Genomic DNA, 13,670 nt, shown 5'->3' on the forward strand with positions numbered 1-13,670 from the left:
GGTAGCATACTCCGTCCACTGCAGAGTTAAAATCACGCCCTGACGCTGCCCACCTAAGGTACTTTAGCTCTTTCCCAACGGGGTTCGCTACAGCACAGGCCCGTTTTTCCCCAGTGGCAACGGCACGGAGTTTCGTGAGAAATCAGAGAAAACACGCCATGTATTTTTGATTCTCTCTCGTTTTCTTTTTTTTTTTGGGTTCTATCGTGCATCACCCCATTTCTGTACGGCTTCGGCCGAACTGTACTGTGGAGATCAAAGGAGTGAAACAGACGCGTATCTCGGCTGCACGGACTCTCCATTGTCTAGACTCCACACTTTCCACACAAATACCCGTAGCGTCCCTTCATGTCCACTTGTTATCCCGGGAGTGGCCGAGCCATTTCATGAGAACGTGTCATGGCCAGTGCTCGGTCAATGTAGTTTTCGTAGAGAAAGGAAGGTTCCGTGGGAAGTAAATGCATGCGAAAAGGAATCGAAATCCGTGGGAGTGTGGGATGTCAAATTCCAGTTTATGATCATCAAAAAAGCAAATTTGACACGGAAATGACATGCAGGTCGATCAGACGGCTTTTCCCCTCTCGCCCTCTGGTCTTGGCCTTTAGCGCTGACAAGCCGATTAGCCACCGTCAACTAGTTCCGACGAATGGCTGACCGAGCATGCCACCAGCTACTATTTCCTGTTTAGGGAGGGACGCCCAGATCGTCCAGTGAGCGTGCGTTACTCACTTACAGGGAGGAAAAAATATGTACTCAAGTGGATTCGCTTCTGACTTGCCAAAGTACTCTGACTCTGTATAACAACACGTGCAATCCACACCGGAGAACACTTTCTGTGATTTTTCTTCTGTTTCCTGTTCTCCTTACTCCACTCTTGGTCCTCATGAGACGTGGTCAGCATCCACCTGGTATCTGAATGGGTAGCGCGATCTGGTGGCAACGGCCGACAAAACTCTCCACAACCTGCAGGGGGCCCCATCGCGCGCATTGTCCCGTGTCAGATCCCCCCATTCTCCGGAGGCTCTCATTGATACGACGTCGAGAACCAACCGCTCCCCGCTAACCTGTCGCTATGATCCTCTAGCTGCAGGAGGCTGCCTAGTTGGCTGCAGCTGCTGCAACCGTGGCATACTGTCGGCTCAATTACCGGCTTCGGTCCCCGTTCTATCTACCAGGTAATTTTGCTTTAGTAATTCAAGAGCTTGTTGCCGATCTCCGACTCGACACGAAGAGGAAACGCAGGGGAAGGATGGCGCAATCTGTTTGTAAACATGAATATGTAATGGCTAGTAATGCGTTGATAGTACTTGGTGGAAATAAGTCCGCAGCCATCTTGATGTACCAATGACTCAAAAAGTACTAGTTACAATCTACAGTACTTCTGGAATCCACGGGTGCAGATGTCGTTGACAGGGGCTTATTAGCCTCTGTTGACGGATTCTTTGTCCTTTTCGTCAGTGCGCGCATTGCATGCAGCTCTAGAGCGGTCATTGCGTTCCCAGGAAAAGCAAAACGGCGTTCAGGCCGCTCGCCGAAGCCCGAAAAAAGCATGAGGCTGCTTTGAGAACTTGCGAACCGCGAACAACCAGGCAGTGCTTCGCTACCGACGGTCTGGATGCACAAAGCACGAAAACCCCAATCTTAAACATCTGTCGTAATCAGAAACACGTTCCTTTCGCAAGTCCTTGCCTAGATGGTCTTGTCCTCGGCCCAGATTCTCCCATAACCGACATTCCGGATATTCGCGAGATATACACGAGCTAGATACTGTACTCGTGTCGGAGATGCAGGTGCATGGTGACGTCAAATTCCCTTCTACTGTTCATGCACCTCGATTAACTTGGGGCGTCCAGACCTGGAGGCGGAAGGATTACATGCCCCTGGTCAATCTCGCTCTGCGCTGCATGGCGGGAATGCAGCTCTGACTTCCCCCCGGCACACTAATACGCGCCTCTACTCGGATGAATTCCTTGAGGGGTGGTCATCGATACCTTTCTAGGACCATGCATGTACGTGCCTAGTCTCCGGTGCGTACATGAATGCTTAGCTGGCTGTCGGGATAGGCGCATGGCCACTGACCCCGTGTCAGCTCGGATATTATAATCAGCCCGGTAACTGTGGGATATGCTAAGTATAGAAACTCCCATGGGGAGAGATCGTGTGATGGGAGTTTATCTGGTCAGAATATCATGTTCCATAGGTGATCTAGACCTGAAGGATGCAACGCATATTTGCAAAGTAAGGTAATCAATAGGGCCCAGACCAGTCCTTGAAACCGATGGCGAGGCAATACACGTCCGAGCAGAGCTCTCTTCAAACTCAGTCCCTCGATCTCAGCTCTGCCCACTAGACATGGACTTGGCAGCATTCTAGAAACATGACGCATCTACGCAGGCTGCCAAAGCCAACCTGCAGGGTCAAAGCAAGATTCAAAGTCGACGCCACCAAACAGCCCGATGGCCCCATAAAGATCAAAATCGCCTTCCAGCCCACCGATTCCCCCGGATTCTTCATCCACCTCCTCGTGCAAGTCCCACCCCCCGGCCCGATGACCATTCCGGGTGAAAAACACCTCCACCCTCGCCTTGATCCCTTGTTTCGCATTGCCGCTAAACTCAGGAAGGGAAAACACCATGCCAACCCCAACGGTCTCACCTACATTAACAGGGGAAGTAAAGTCCCGGCCGCCCCACGAATCGTTCACAAATCGACACCCATCATCGGAAAAGATCCCCAGGCTTCCCCGCTCCCAGCCGGGTGATCGCCAGGAGGGATAGGGCTGAGCCACGAATCCGATGGAGAAGCCACTTTCGTCAGTGTTTCCGCCCGGTCCAGCCCGGCGAGCTAGCAGTTTCACCTCGAAATAGATCGTCTTGCGCGTCTCGCGGATAAAGGGTGAGTCTGCGGCGGCAAAGTAGAGTGGTAGATGCGTTAAGACTAGGCAGTCTCCGTTTCGGTCTACTGTGCGGCCGTGCCATTTACCTTGGCCCGTTGATTGTAGAATGCCATTGTACTCATTTGCCTTTACGGGTCGTATGTCGTGATGTTGGACTGCGCTGTAGACGGCTTCTGAGGGTTGGGCCGGAATATAGAGTGGAGTATTATTGCAGAACGCATGGGCTCTTTCTGCGTCGTCACTGGATGCGTTCCCTGTGCCCGAGCTGTAGTATCCTGATACTGGCGGTGGTGGGAAGATGGAGGTGTCCGGGACGGCTTCTTGCCAGTTGTGGTATGGTGGTGGGTCACCTCGAATACCTCCCTCGTTTGTTGTCTCCTCGTAGCTGGGTGGGGGGCCCGACTCAGCAGAGAAGTGGGATTTCATTTTCTCCATAGCTTTATTCATAGCTGTGATGGTGAAGGCAGTTATTTGCTGGGAGACTGGACTAGTTGTGATGTGAATGCTCCGGTTCCCGGTTGGTTTAAGGTTGACCTGGTTTCCACGGCGCCAAGCGGGGCTGTGTGGATGAGCCGTGGATCGTTCTACTGAGCAAGGACCCTGGGAAGAATAGCGTCTCTCATCAATACAATCTAGTTCATCATCATGATGGCTGCCATGTCATGTTTGCCTCTCCTATTCCTGTCTGTAGACCAGAATTAGAGATGTCGTGTTTTCAACTCGGCTATGTTGGGCCATATAGCAATGAAAATGACTAAAGAAATAAAGATAAACCCCCAATCTCTATACATAGTGAGACAATCGAATAATCGAGAAGACAGATCTACATCGATTAAGTTACTAGTTAACTAGTTAGCTACAGGTGGTGACTAAGAAAAAGGGAAAATGGCTAAGAATAGTACTTTAGCTGCAGGTCTCACATGTGTGCACTGAAAATCTCCAGTGTCACAAAACCACACAGTGGCGCGATTTGGAATCTACTCCGGTCCCACACCCTTAGGGGATTTCTGTGATAGAGAGATTTCAACTCTCATGTCTCCCCTACTGCCTGCCTCTACCGTTATCTTCACTGGGCACAATGTCGGCCGATCCGCCCCGCAGACGTCGATCATCCTTCTCAGAACGCTTCCAGCGCGTCTTTAGTGGTGATCGAGTGGATCAAACAGACAAGGTGAGACTCCTCCCAGGCCTGTCGCGAAGACTCCTGTTAACGGCTACAGAAACGCCAAAGTGTAGGACCAGGCACCCCGCCAACCCTGTCCCGTGTTTCAGTTCGACCGAGCGATGACAATGATTCCAAGTCAGCAGCAACTGCCGCGCTATCGATGCCTGATGATGCAGCGCTCAGCTCCTTCAATTTCTCGTCGGACTCTCGTATTCCTTCTCTCAGCACTACAGGCTCCAGCGCATCTGTTCACGCAGCCCCCAAGGACGAGGACTCCACGCAAATGACAACGGAGGCTAAGCACGCGACAGAAGGCGATCGGAAATGCTCCTCGCCAACATGGGGAAAAGAGAAACCACGGAACGAGAGGCGAGCGACCAAGCGACTGGAGGCAGAGAGGAAAGAGATGGAGAAGCGTATGCTTAAAATAGAGCAATCCCAGACCCAGCAGGATTTTGCCAACTTTGATCGCAACTCCCGCCGCTTGGTCAAGAAACAAAAAGGGAGCTCGGAACGTTCATCCAGTGCTGGCAGTTCGCGATTGAGGTCGTCATCTCTTACGCGATTCTTTACGCGCTCTCGTCGGGGCTCCCAATCAGGGAATGAAAGTGACGCTGAATCTACCCGTGGCTCCACTGATACAAATCCAGCAGCTCCTGTTGCACCATCAATCCCATTGGCACTAGAGGAACGTTTTGGGGCTGATGTCTCACGGGAGTTAGCGACCCGACACGGAACCACCTTGATCCCTGCGAGTCAGCTCGCATCAAAACAATCTTCTCGATCAGTCTCATCTCAGCCTCAGAAAGCGCAGCGCTTACACCATACCCCAATAAAGTCAGACGATCTTCGAGAAAACTGGAAGATGGCCGAGGAGTGGCAGAAGACACAGGGCCAGGCCGGTGCAGGTCTTATCCAGCCTGAGAACATGGCCGGGGGACAGCAATCCCCTCGAGTATCATTGTATGGAACAGATCTTGACCAAGAATTATCTTTAACTTCAAAGAACAGGAGGCAGACCCCTAAGACCCCCAATACTGGCTCTTCAAGCGCCGGAGACCCGACCTATCAGGCGGGTCTGTCTTCGAAAACCACTCCAGAGAGTGTTCCACAAGACGACCCCTCGGCTATGCGTATCACAACCGTGCAGCAGCTGCGTGAATTCTCTAGCACGATGTCAGAGGAATCGCCTACTTCATACAGCACAGTGAATATCCAGTCACCCATATCTGTCGAACAATACCCTCCGAGGAACCGTGTGGAAACGACTCCGCAAAGTCATCAAAGAGCGTACAAATCCTCACCTTTAGCCATGAACCCAAACATCCCTGACAGCCCGACCGAGTCATCAAATGTCGACCCTTCGCTACGAAAGAACCTGGATTTGCCCAAGCCCTTGCGAATCTCAAAGATTCCTCAATTTGAGGAGCCCCAGGGGCGCAATCAACAATCGACAGCAGTCTCCACGCCCGAAAATACTCAATTTCAGCCAAATAGGGCTAGTCCTAGTGCCAAACGGGACTCATATGGAGCATGGCCATTGACTGGGAACGAAGCTCAGCAGGAGAGCCGCAATTCTCGAACAGAATACCAGGAGCGACAAATGCCGGGAGAATCCAGGCACTCTCATGCGATAGCTCCTCCCAAGCACCCGGGTCGACATAGTCTTGAAGATCACACTCCCAAGTGGACAAGCAATAAGAACCCGGCAGAGCATGCCTTAGGTGATGCACAACAGGGCTCCAAAGAGTCCCAAATTCATCACCTCTCTCCGCGCAGGGTCACCGACGGAGGAATCTCTCCAGTGGGCTGGAATAGCCCAGACCATAGACGGTCATCGATCTCATCGCAAGCATCAAGCTACAATACAGCCGACGAAGAAAAGCTCGACGTACCTCCACGATCGAAACGAACATCCCTCCCAGCCCCCGAACCCAAAGAACCGAAGCCCACCGTTCCCGCAGAAGACGCTACAATGAAAGAAATACCCAGAGGTCCCATCGGTCCCCGCACAAAACCCCCATTAGCCTCTGGACCCTTAAGCATGCTACGCAAAAACCCCATGCAAAAGATGAAACCACCTCGATCAGACGACGTTCTCGCCAAACTGTTTGTCATCTGTTGTCAATGCAAGTACTGGCACGATATGCCATCAGAGGTGTATGCCAAATTTTCCAGTCCGGAACGCCTTCCGCCGGGATCTAGGTTAGCAAGAACATTTTCACGACGAAATTCGGGGAAGAACTCGATTTTCTCTTCGGATCCTGATGATCCGCGACGGATGCCTGTTCCGAGGCGCGGGCCTCCTAATGGGCAGCCAAGGCCTGGGGGTGGCCCTGCGATACCTCCTCAGCAGGGACCTGTTTCCCGGCATCAATGCTGCTGGTGTGCGCATGGCATGAGTAAAGCTTGTTGTCAGGGTTGGACTGCGCTTGTTCATATGCGCGAGCGGTATCATTGATTTAACGATTTAATTTGATCTATATATGGATTTTTGGATTATGAACCATGATGCTCACGATTTAATGTCTTTTCTTCGATGTTTAGCTACGCGTGTTGTTTGACATACCCACAAATACATTTTCACTGTGTCAGATTCTTGGATTTATTCGCCTTTCTGGTTCGCATTGAAGCAGCAAAATCTGGGAGCTACGTAAGACCGAAAGCTGGGATATGAAGTCAGTAATCTGCTAAGCTTCCAAAGACTTTTGGGCACATCACTTGAGATTTCTGAGATTAATGGCTAGTCTACGTTGGGTATCAGTGCACGAGTATTCTCAAGATTCGTGGATGCAAAAAAAGTAAGTTCAGTAGATTGGTTGTAAAGAGTCGAAGGAGAAGAGTACAGGAGAAAAGTGGTCAAGGAGTATGTAGGGCTCAAATTTTGAAGGCCGAGAAAGCTAGGAATCGTGGTAGATTAGCAACATTCCTTGTGTACCACATCCAGGTCCCCGAACTACCAATTCGATACGCGTGGTCGACTTGCTACCCTCTCTACAGTTTTCATGACATTGGCTTGATAATGTCACTCTTGGTACCTCTTTTCTGGCCTCGAGTAATCGTATCCATTATAAAGGTATGAATCTGCTATTTTTCAGTCTTACTAGAAAGCTACCATATTATTCCCTTCATACAGATAAGTCGATATAACCTTCATCCGTGACGTTACAATTCTGCTGCGCTGTCAGTCACAGGACCAAGTGAATTGGATGGAGAAGCAAATAGGTTGTCAAGCATATCGAAGTTTCAAGTCCAGGTGGTATGCTTGTATCGCCCTCATCAGGGACATCAGGGACACCAGAGTTATTAAATTAGGAGACGGAGCTGAAGAGCAGCAAGATCTGCAAGCATGAAGTTCTGAGTTCGTACTCAAGCACTTGTCGTAGATACCGAGGACATTTGATGATAGCTTGACTATAGTACCAGATCAAAGTCATTTACGACAAATTTATCTGTAGCCTATGAACATTACAAGTCGAAGTTGAGTTCGGGCTGAAATCGTGGAGCTGAAGTCGATCTAGACTCTACCAAGGTAAAAAGTGGATTGCTTATCCGAGCAACCTCGGCATATCACGCGGGGAAACCCCCATCATCTTTTCCCATAATTTATCCCAACGTCCTCAACTTGACTTTCCCTATATTCCACAGACATCAATTAAATCAAGATGCGCGCAGTCCAAGTCAGTGAATACGTCAAGGTGCGTCGATTCAATACCTCCTACCTCGGCTCAACTAACAGATTTCCAGGGACCCCTCGAGCTCAAAGTCTCGACCATTCCTACCCCATCACCAGCATCAGACAAGTACCTCATCGAGATCCACTCGGCCGGTACCAATTTCTTCGATATCCTGCAGATCCAAGGAAAATATCAGCACCAGCCTCCCCTGCCTTGGATCGGCGGTTCCGAGTTCGCAGGAACGATCCTCGCCGTCCCAACTTCCGCACCTAACTCCCGATTCAAAGTCGGTGAGCGAGTCTTCGGTGCTATTCAGGGTGCTTACGCAACTCATATCCTCGCGCCGGAGGCATCCTTACTCCCCGTGCCGCAGGGTTGGAGTTTCGAGGATGCAGCCGGGTTATTCGTTACGGCGCCTACGTCCTATGGAGCCCTAGTGCACCGTGCCGGTGTGAAAGAAGGTGACTGGGTTCTTGTTCATGCTGCCGCTGGTGGTGTCGGGCTAGCTGCTGTGCAGATTGCCAAGGCCAAGGGTGCGACTGTTATTGCTACTGCCGGCACCAAGCGGAAGAGGGAGATTGCGGTTGAGTTTGGGGCTGACTATGTTATTGATTATAATGACAAGGCGTGGCCGGAGGAAGTGAAGAAGCTTTGTGCTGAAAAGAGGAGTGGAAATGGCAAGGCGGGCGTTGATATTGTTTATGATCCTGTGGGCTTGATTGATGCCAGTTTGAAGTGTGTGGCGTGGAATGCGCGGTTATTGGTCATTGGGTTTGCGGCTGGGAAGATTGAGAAGGTTGCGTTGAATCGGGTTTTGTTGAAGAATGTGAGTTTGGTTGGACTTCATTGGGGGATGTATGCGAAGTTTGAGACGGAGACGGTAAAGGAGGTGTGGAAGGGGATTTTTGATCTTGTTGCCAAGGGTCAGTTCCGGGGAACAGCGTTTAAGGATGAGACTTTTGCTGGTTTGGAGAGTGTGCCCGGAGCTTTGAAGGCGCTGGGTGGTCGTGAGACTTGGGGGAAGGTCGTGGTGAATGTGGTTGGTAATGAGAAGGCTCAGAGCAAGCTGTAGGCTTGGGGGACCAGTGTATAGGGAAGGATGAAAGCATAGAGGTATATAAATCAGACGTATCAATTGAATTTCAAGCTTGAACTGGAATAAAAAAAAGAATGTAGGTGCGCAAGGAGTCATGCTCTCGTAGAAAACATAAAATCCTCCCGAAAGAGGAAAACTCGAGCAAGTAAACATGAACTATGAAGGCCCTGATTTGTTCTAGCAACTCGAACGCAACGCCCGGAAACCCTCCTTCGAGAAATCTCGAAAAAGGAACCAGACGCGCAATCCAGCTCCAGTCTATCACGGCCACAAGACGCGACGCTGTGAAGACCGTCCTTCAGGAAGGGTCCGTGAAAAGTCCAAAGGACAGGAACAGCTGGATTGAGGAGTTGCGGATGATTTTTTTAATGGGGATAAGACCCTCAAGTAGAGAGAGAGTTGACTAGATAAGGTTAGTGTTCAAAGATAAGGTATTCAGCATCATGTGTACACAGAAGTCAACATCTGATTCTGGCAACCACAATGAAGAGATTGAGACGAAAGTGAAAGGAAGAAAAAATAACGGGACGCGGACTCGGATCCACATTATTCCGTTGCTTAGTCACTCGACCCGGCCACCTGGATTTGGAGCTATGCAGTTCCAAGGATACACTGCACCCCAAAGTCGCCTCTCCAACTCATATCATCTGATCCCTTCAGATCATTGAATTTGAGAAATCAACAAAGATGCAACTCCTCAAACTTCAGACCAGTTCAATCGGTGGTTTAATCAGGGCTACTATATCCGATCGCGACGTTAGGAACCGGGACTGGGATTTACTGGATGATCGCCAGTTAAGCTTTCGATTGCCCCCCCAAACGGCGTGATCTTCGCCACGTGTAAACAAAAGGGAATGAGGCCCGGGTGGATCGTGGATCAGACCCTTTTTGAGGCTGTAGTTGGAGAAGATAAGGTTCGCTAATCTGACCAAAAATTGGCAAATGAAGGGCCCAGACATGAAACGGGGCCTGGTTGCAAAACGGTGGTTTCCCCTTGAGACGGACGATTGTCTAAACTGGGATAAGGCTGCTTTGGAAGGGTTTGAGGGGTTTCAAGTTGATTCTTGGAAGCTGAATCGTCATATGGTTTTCCAGGTTTCTTGGTTTTGGTACTTCATCGGCTATGAGTTCGGCAATCTGATCTAGGATCTGATCTAGGATTTGATCTGGTTGGAGTTGGGATTGTAGGATGTGTGTTTGTTTCGAGGTGATAGTAAGTCATATGCAATATGTATATAGTCTGATAAAAAATTGGGATATAGTAAATAAGACAAAGAGATAAGAACAGGTCAATGCAGAAATCAAATCAGTTCAAGTACAGGTCAATTCAAGAGGTATCAAAGGACAAATGCCCGCCAAACTCCAAAAACATCAAACAACCACCCATAGTTCAACACCAGTAAGTCATACACAATATCTATTGGATACATCCATTTTCACACAGTAAGGAGAAAATGTTCAGAAGGAAAGCAAAAAGGTAAACAGGTATCAAGGAATCTCAGTATCCCACACCAGGGTGCTGCTTGTGCGCCATAGGTTCCTGCCCCATGTACGGAAGAAGCGGTGCACACATGATATTATGCGGAGACTGAGTAGGAATAGGCACCATACCCGGTGGGTGACCATGCGGGTACTTTCGCTCAGCGTCCGGGCGAGCAGAAGAATGTCCGGCATAGTCGTAGTGGAGCGACATAGAGCGCTTCCACGGCTTCGGATCATACCCATGGTGGTAGTCCTGTACCTCACCAGGGTATGAAGCAAACTCCGGAGAGAAAATGCCCGGGGCAGGGGGAGCCATAGACATGTGGTCCCGGTATCCTGGAGGCGGCATGTGGGCATGGGCCACACCTGGAGGTGGAGTGATGGGTTCAAACGGCATGGGATACCACTGACCCGGGTGCAAGGCAGGATTGAGGCCCATGTCAACGGACACGGCGCGATTTGGCCATGACATTGCGGCCGTGCTAGATCCGGGACTGGGGACACCGGAGTCGGGCGAGAGAGGATATCCCGCGTAGGGGGGGGTAAGGACTGAGCTGGTGTTGAGCATGAGTGCCTCGTCCACTGGGGAGGTCTGGGCGGGTTGGTCAAAGGATGCGGAGGTCGGGCTGTGGTCGTAGGACACGGATGGTCTCCCTACCATGAGGCCGTGCTCGCCCGATGGGCTGGGGGTCAACTGCGATGGCAGTGATGCGGTCCACTTGGAATGATCGTTGGATTGAAGCTCTGGTGGAGCGTATGCTGGGTATGCACTGGCCCAGCTGGGGCGGGACTTCTCCGTGTTCACGGGCGCTGGCCGGCGCGTGCGGGGGGAAGTCGAAGATCTCTTGACATCCTTGTCTGAGTCGTCATCATCTGTGTTGGGTTTCTTGCGAGTCTGGCGCGATGGTTTGGTGACCCGCCATTTCTTCAAGCGACTGCGCAATTGTGTTTCACTGGAGGATGTGTGAGCAGAAAGATTTCTCAGACCAAGGGGAAGAGACTGACCTTGGATTGAAATCATCGCTCCGAATTTGCTTGATGACTTGTTTCAATGGCCATTCTTCTTCCATGTATAACTTGGCAATCAAGGCCTTCTTCTTCTCCCACACATCAGAGGAAATGGACGTCTTCATCCTTTTCAGTGGGTAAGAAAAGGAATGAAGAGAAAAAGCGGTAGTACAGAGTGGTTGCAGTGGTTCGTGATGTTGATGGAGATGGTTGGAGGTTGGGGAGGTCCAGGATATATACGATAGGGGGGGAAATTAGTCCGTGGAAAAGACAATAAAAGCAGGATCACTTAGTCAAGAAGTGGAGAAGTGGTTCCCGGGGAGGAGCGATATGAACAGACCAACAACTCAGGGTCTCTAGGTCTCTGGGTCTGGTCTGGATGAAACCCCACTTTCATTTTCCATGGTGTCGGGTCTGTCAACGTGCTCGTCGATCCTGACGAGATGCTTGACGTGGGAATTCCGGATCGACGATCCTCAGAGCATTGGGAGTGGATCATTGGCATCTCCAACCAAACAAGAAACTATCCCTAATGGAGCACTTGGCGCATGCCCGGTTCAACAAAGACGCAGATTCGACTGATCATCTCATTCCGTGACAGCTGACAGCGCTCTTTGTCTGAGATTGATTCGCACAGCACACTATTTAAAATCAGATGTTGTCTCCCAACCGACGTGCAAGGTGATCTATCGAGATTTCCACCCGACCACGATACCAGAACCATGTCTACCGGATCAACCTCGATGGGGTCAGTCCCCGAACCCCATTTGATTTACGGTTAGGTCGCCCAGAAGCCTCAGATAAGCCCTCCCCCAGGCCGATCCCCACTTTAGGAGGTCCTGGATCTCCAAACCCGCCGATCATCGCCGCACCGGTGCCTCCTCACGCGGTCGTTTTCGGCTATTCATCGGATCTCTTCCCCAAAGGAGATGATCTGAGGTTTAACCGTTTCAACTATTGGGAATCACGACATGTGTAACGGCTGTAGATGCCGAATGGCAAAAGCCCCGCGAATCAGAAAAATGAGGTCCTGACTCAATTCCACCGGGAGGAACGTGCCTGGACGGCTCCGGATCCTCGTTAATGCGGGCCCAACACGACCTCTCTCTCTCTCTCTCTCTCTCTCTCTCTCTCTAGGACTCAACGACGACTTCCCCCTTGAGGCGAATTGTCGCCCTGGGCCGAACACGCTAAGAATCAAAATGGAATGGTACCAACCTAGTGGAAGCCGCCTCTCGGACGAGACCAATAATGACGCGATCCATGGAGCAGCAGTTCGTGAGTGCGCCAATCGACAGGGATGTGGATCGCCCCGATCTGCCCGGGTACTCAATAGTGGATGAAGTGGAGTCGTTGATGAGACTAGAGCCTCCAGTCAGATTGTCGACTGTTGGACGCCACAAGCTCCCAGCCTGACACCCAGAAGAAATGAAATAAAAAGATAAAAGAAGAAAACTGAGAAAATTTTTAAAATTAAAATCAATCAATCAACTTCAGATGAAAAATCAAAAAATCACAAAATCAAAAACTCTTCTCTCCGATACCGCTGTGTCGACGATGCCGTTTCTCGCGCATATCACACTGGACTGAACTGTTGTTTTCATGTGTACCCCATGTTAATCCTCAGGACTGATTTCCATGTTTGGTGCAACATCGGTAGCTTTCGGAAGCGCAGGTCTGTCGTACTACCGTGCTTTTTGCCTCCCTCTCTACCGGTACCTCCAACCGAAACCCTATCGTTCTTCTCTTTTATTCAACCTCAAACTACAGTATCCATGGCCGAGCCTCGGTTCTAACCGGGGTTCATCCAGTCGGTCTTAAGGTGTGGGGATCGGCGAACAGGGATCCCCCTAGGATGGCGCCATACCCTCTACTGTAAGGGCACGGCGAATTGTCGCTGAAATTCTACAGCTTGGCTACAGCGGAAAAGGGCGGAATGAAGATCTCCCCAGGCTTTACACGGACTCTTCTACCTAGTTTGGCGTGGTGTCGAACGGTTGAGATCCTCACCTTCTAGGGTTAGGATGCAGAATGGGGGGAAGGGCTAAGATTCAAGTCTCTACCAATCACAAGAACGCTCCGTGGAAATACCTACAATACCGGTCAATTTTTTCCTAATGCGATATGAAACCTGGTCAATCATGCCATGCAGATTAAAAAAAGAAATCACTAGAGCAAATAGAATCTCCAGATTTACCGTGGATCATCTGTTTACCTCATCCTCCATCGCCGGATCTGATCCCCCAAACAGGCATAAACTCCGCGTCGTGGATCGACAGCTCCACTTTTTTATAGGAGCGTCCGGTGAATATTCGGTAGCAGCAAACGGCCGTGAAGAATCCTGAA

The 13,670-nt window shown here is 50.4% G+C and overlaps 4 protein-coding genes across 4 annotated transcripts; 2 read left to right on the forward strand and 2 right to left on the reverse strand.

Moving 5' to 3' along the window:
- Positions 1 to 2,386: 2,386 nt before the first annotated feature.
- On the reverse strand, positions 2,387 to 3,343 carry N7484_011833 (SSH4 family protein; the record flags this gene model as incomplete). The annotated part of the gene is made up of 1 exon (XM_057122220.1): positions 2,387 to 3,343. One exon carries the CDS (start codon positions 3,341 to 3,343, stop codon positions 2,387 to 2,389), a length of 957 nt encoding a protein of 318 aa, XP_056967974.1.
- A 631-nt stretch (positions 3,344 to 3,974) lies between these two features.
- Positions 3,975 to 6,522, forward strand: N7484_011834 (uncharacterized protein; the record flags this gene model as incomplete). Its single annotated transcript, XM_057122221.1, has 2 exons — positions 3,975 to 4,067; positions 4,117 to 6,522. 2 exons carry the CDS (start codon positions 3,975 to 3,977, stop codon positions 6,520 to 6,522), a joined length of 2,499 nt encoding a protein of 832 aa, XP_056967975.1.
- A 1,204-nt stretch (positions 6,523 to 7,726) lies between these two features.
- N7484_011835 (NADPH:quinone oxidoreductase family protein) lies at positions 7,727 to 8,810 on the forward strand (the record flags this gene model as incomplete). Its single annotated transcript, XM_057122222.1, has 2 exons — positions 7,727 to 7,759; positions 7,809 to 8,810. 2 exons carry the CDS (start codon positions 7,727 to 7,729, stop codon positions 8,808 to 8,810), a joined length of 1,035 nt encoding a protein of 344 aa, XP_056967976.1.
- Positions 8,811 to 10,332: 1,522 nt separating this feature from the next.
- N7484_011836 (Clr5 domain-containing protein) lies at positions 10,333 to 11,449 on the reverse strand (the record flags this gene model as incomplete). Its single annotated transcript, XM_057122223.1, has 2 exons — positions 10,333 to 11,269; positions 11,322 to 11,449. 2 exons carry the CDS (start codon positions 11,447 to 11,449, stop codon positions 10,333 to 10,335), a joined length of 1,065 nt encoding a protein of 354 aa, XP_056967977.1.
- Between the last annotated feature and the right edge of the window lie 2,221 nt (positions 11,450 to 13,670).

Source organism: Penicillium longicatenatum (assembly GCF_028827895.1).
Source record: "Penicillium longicatenatum strain IBT 33135 chromosome Unknown contig_7_segment0_segment0, whole genome shotgun sequence".
NCBI lineage: Eukaryota > Fungi > Ascomycota > Eurotiomycetes > Eurotiales > Aspergillaceae > Penicillium > Penicillium longicatenatum.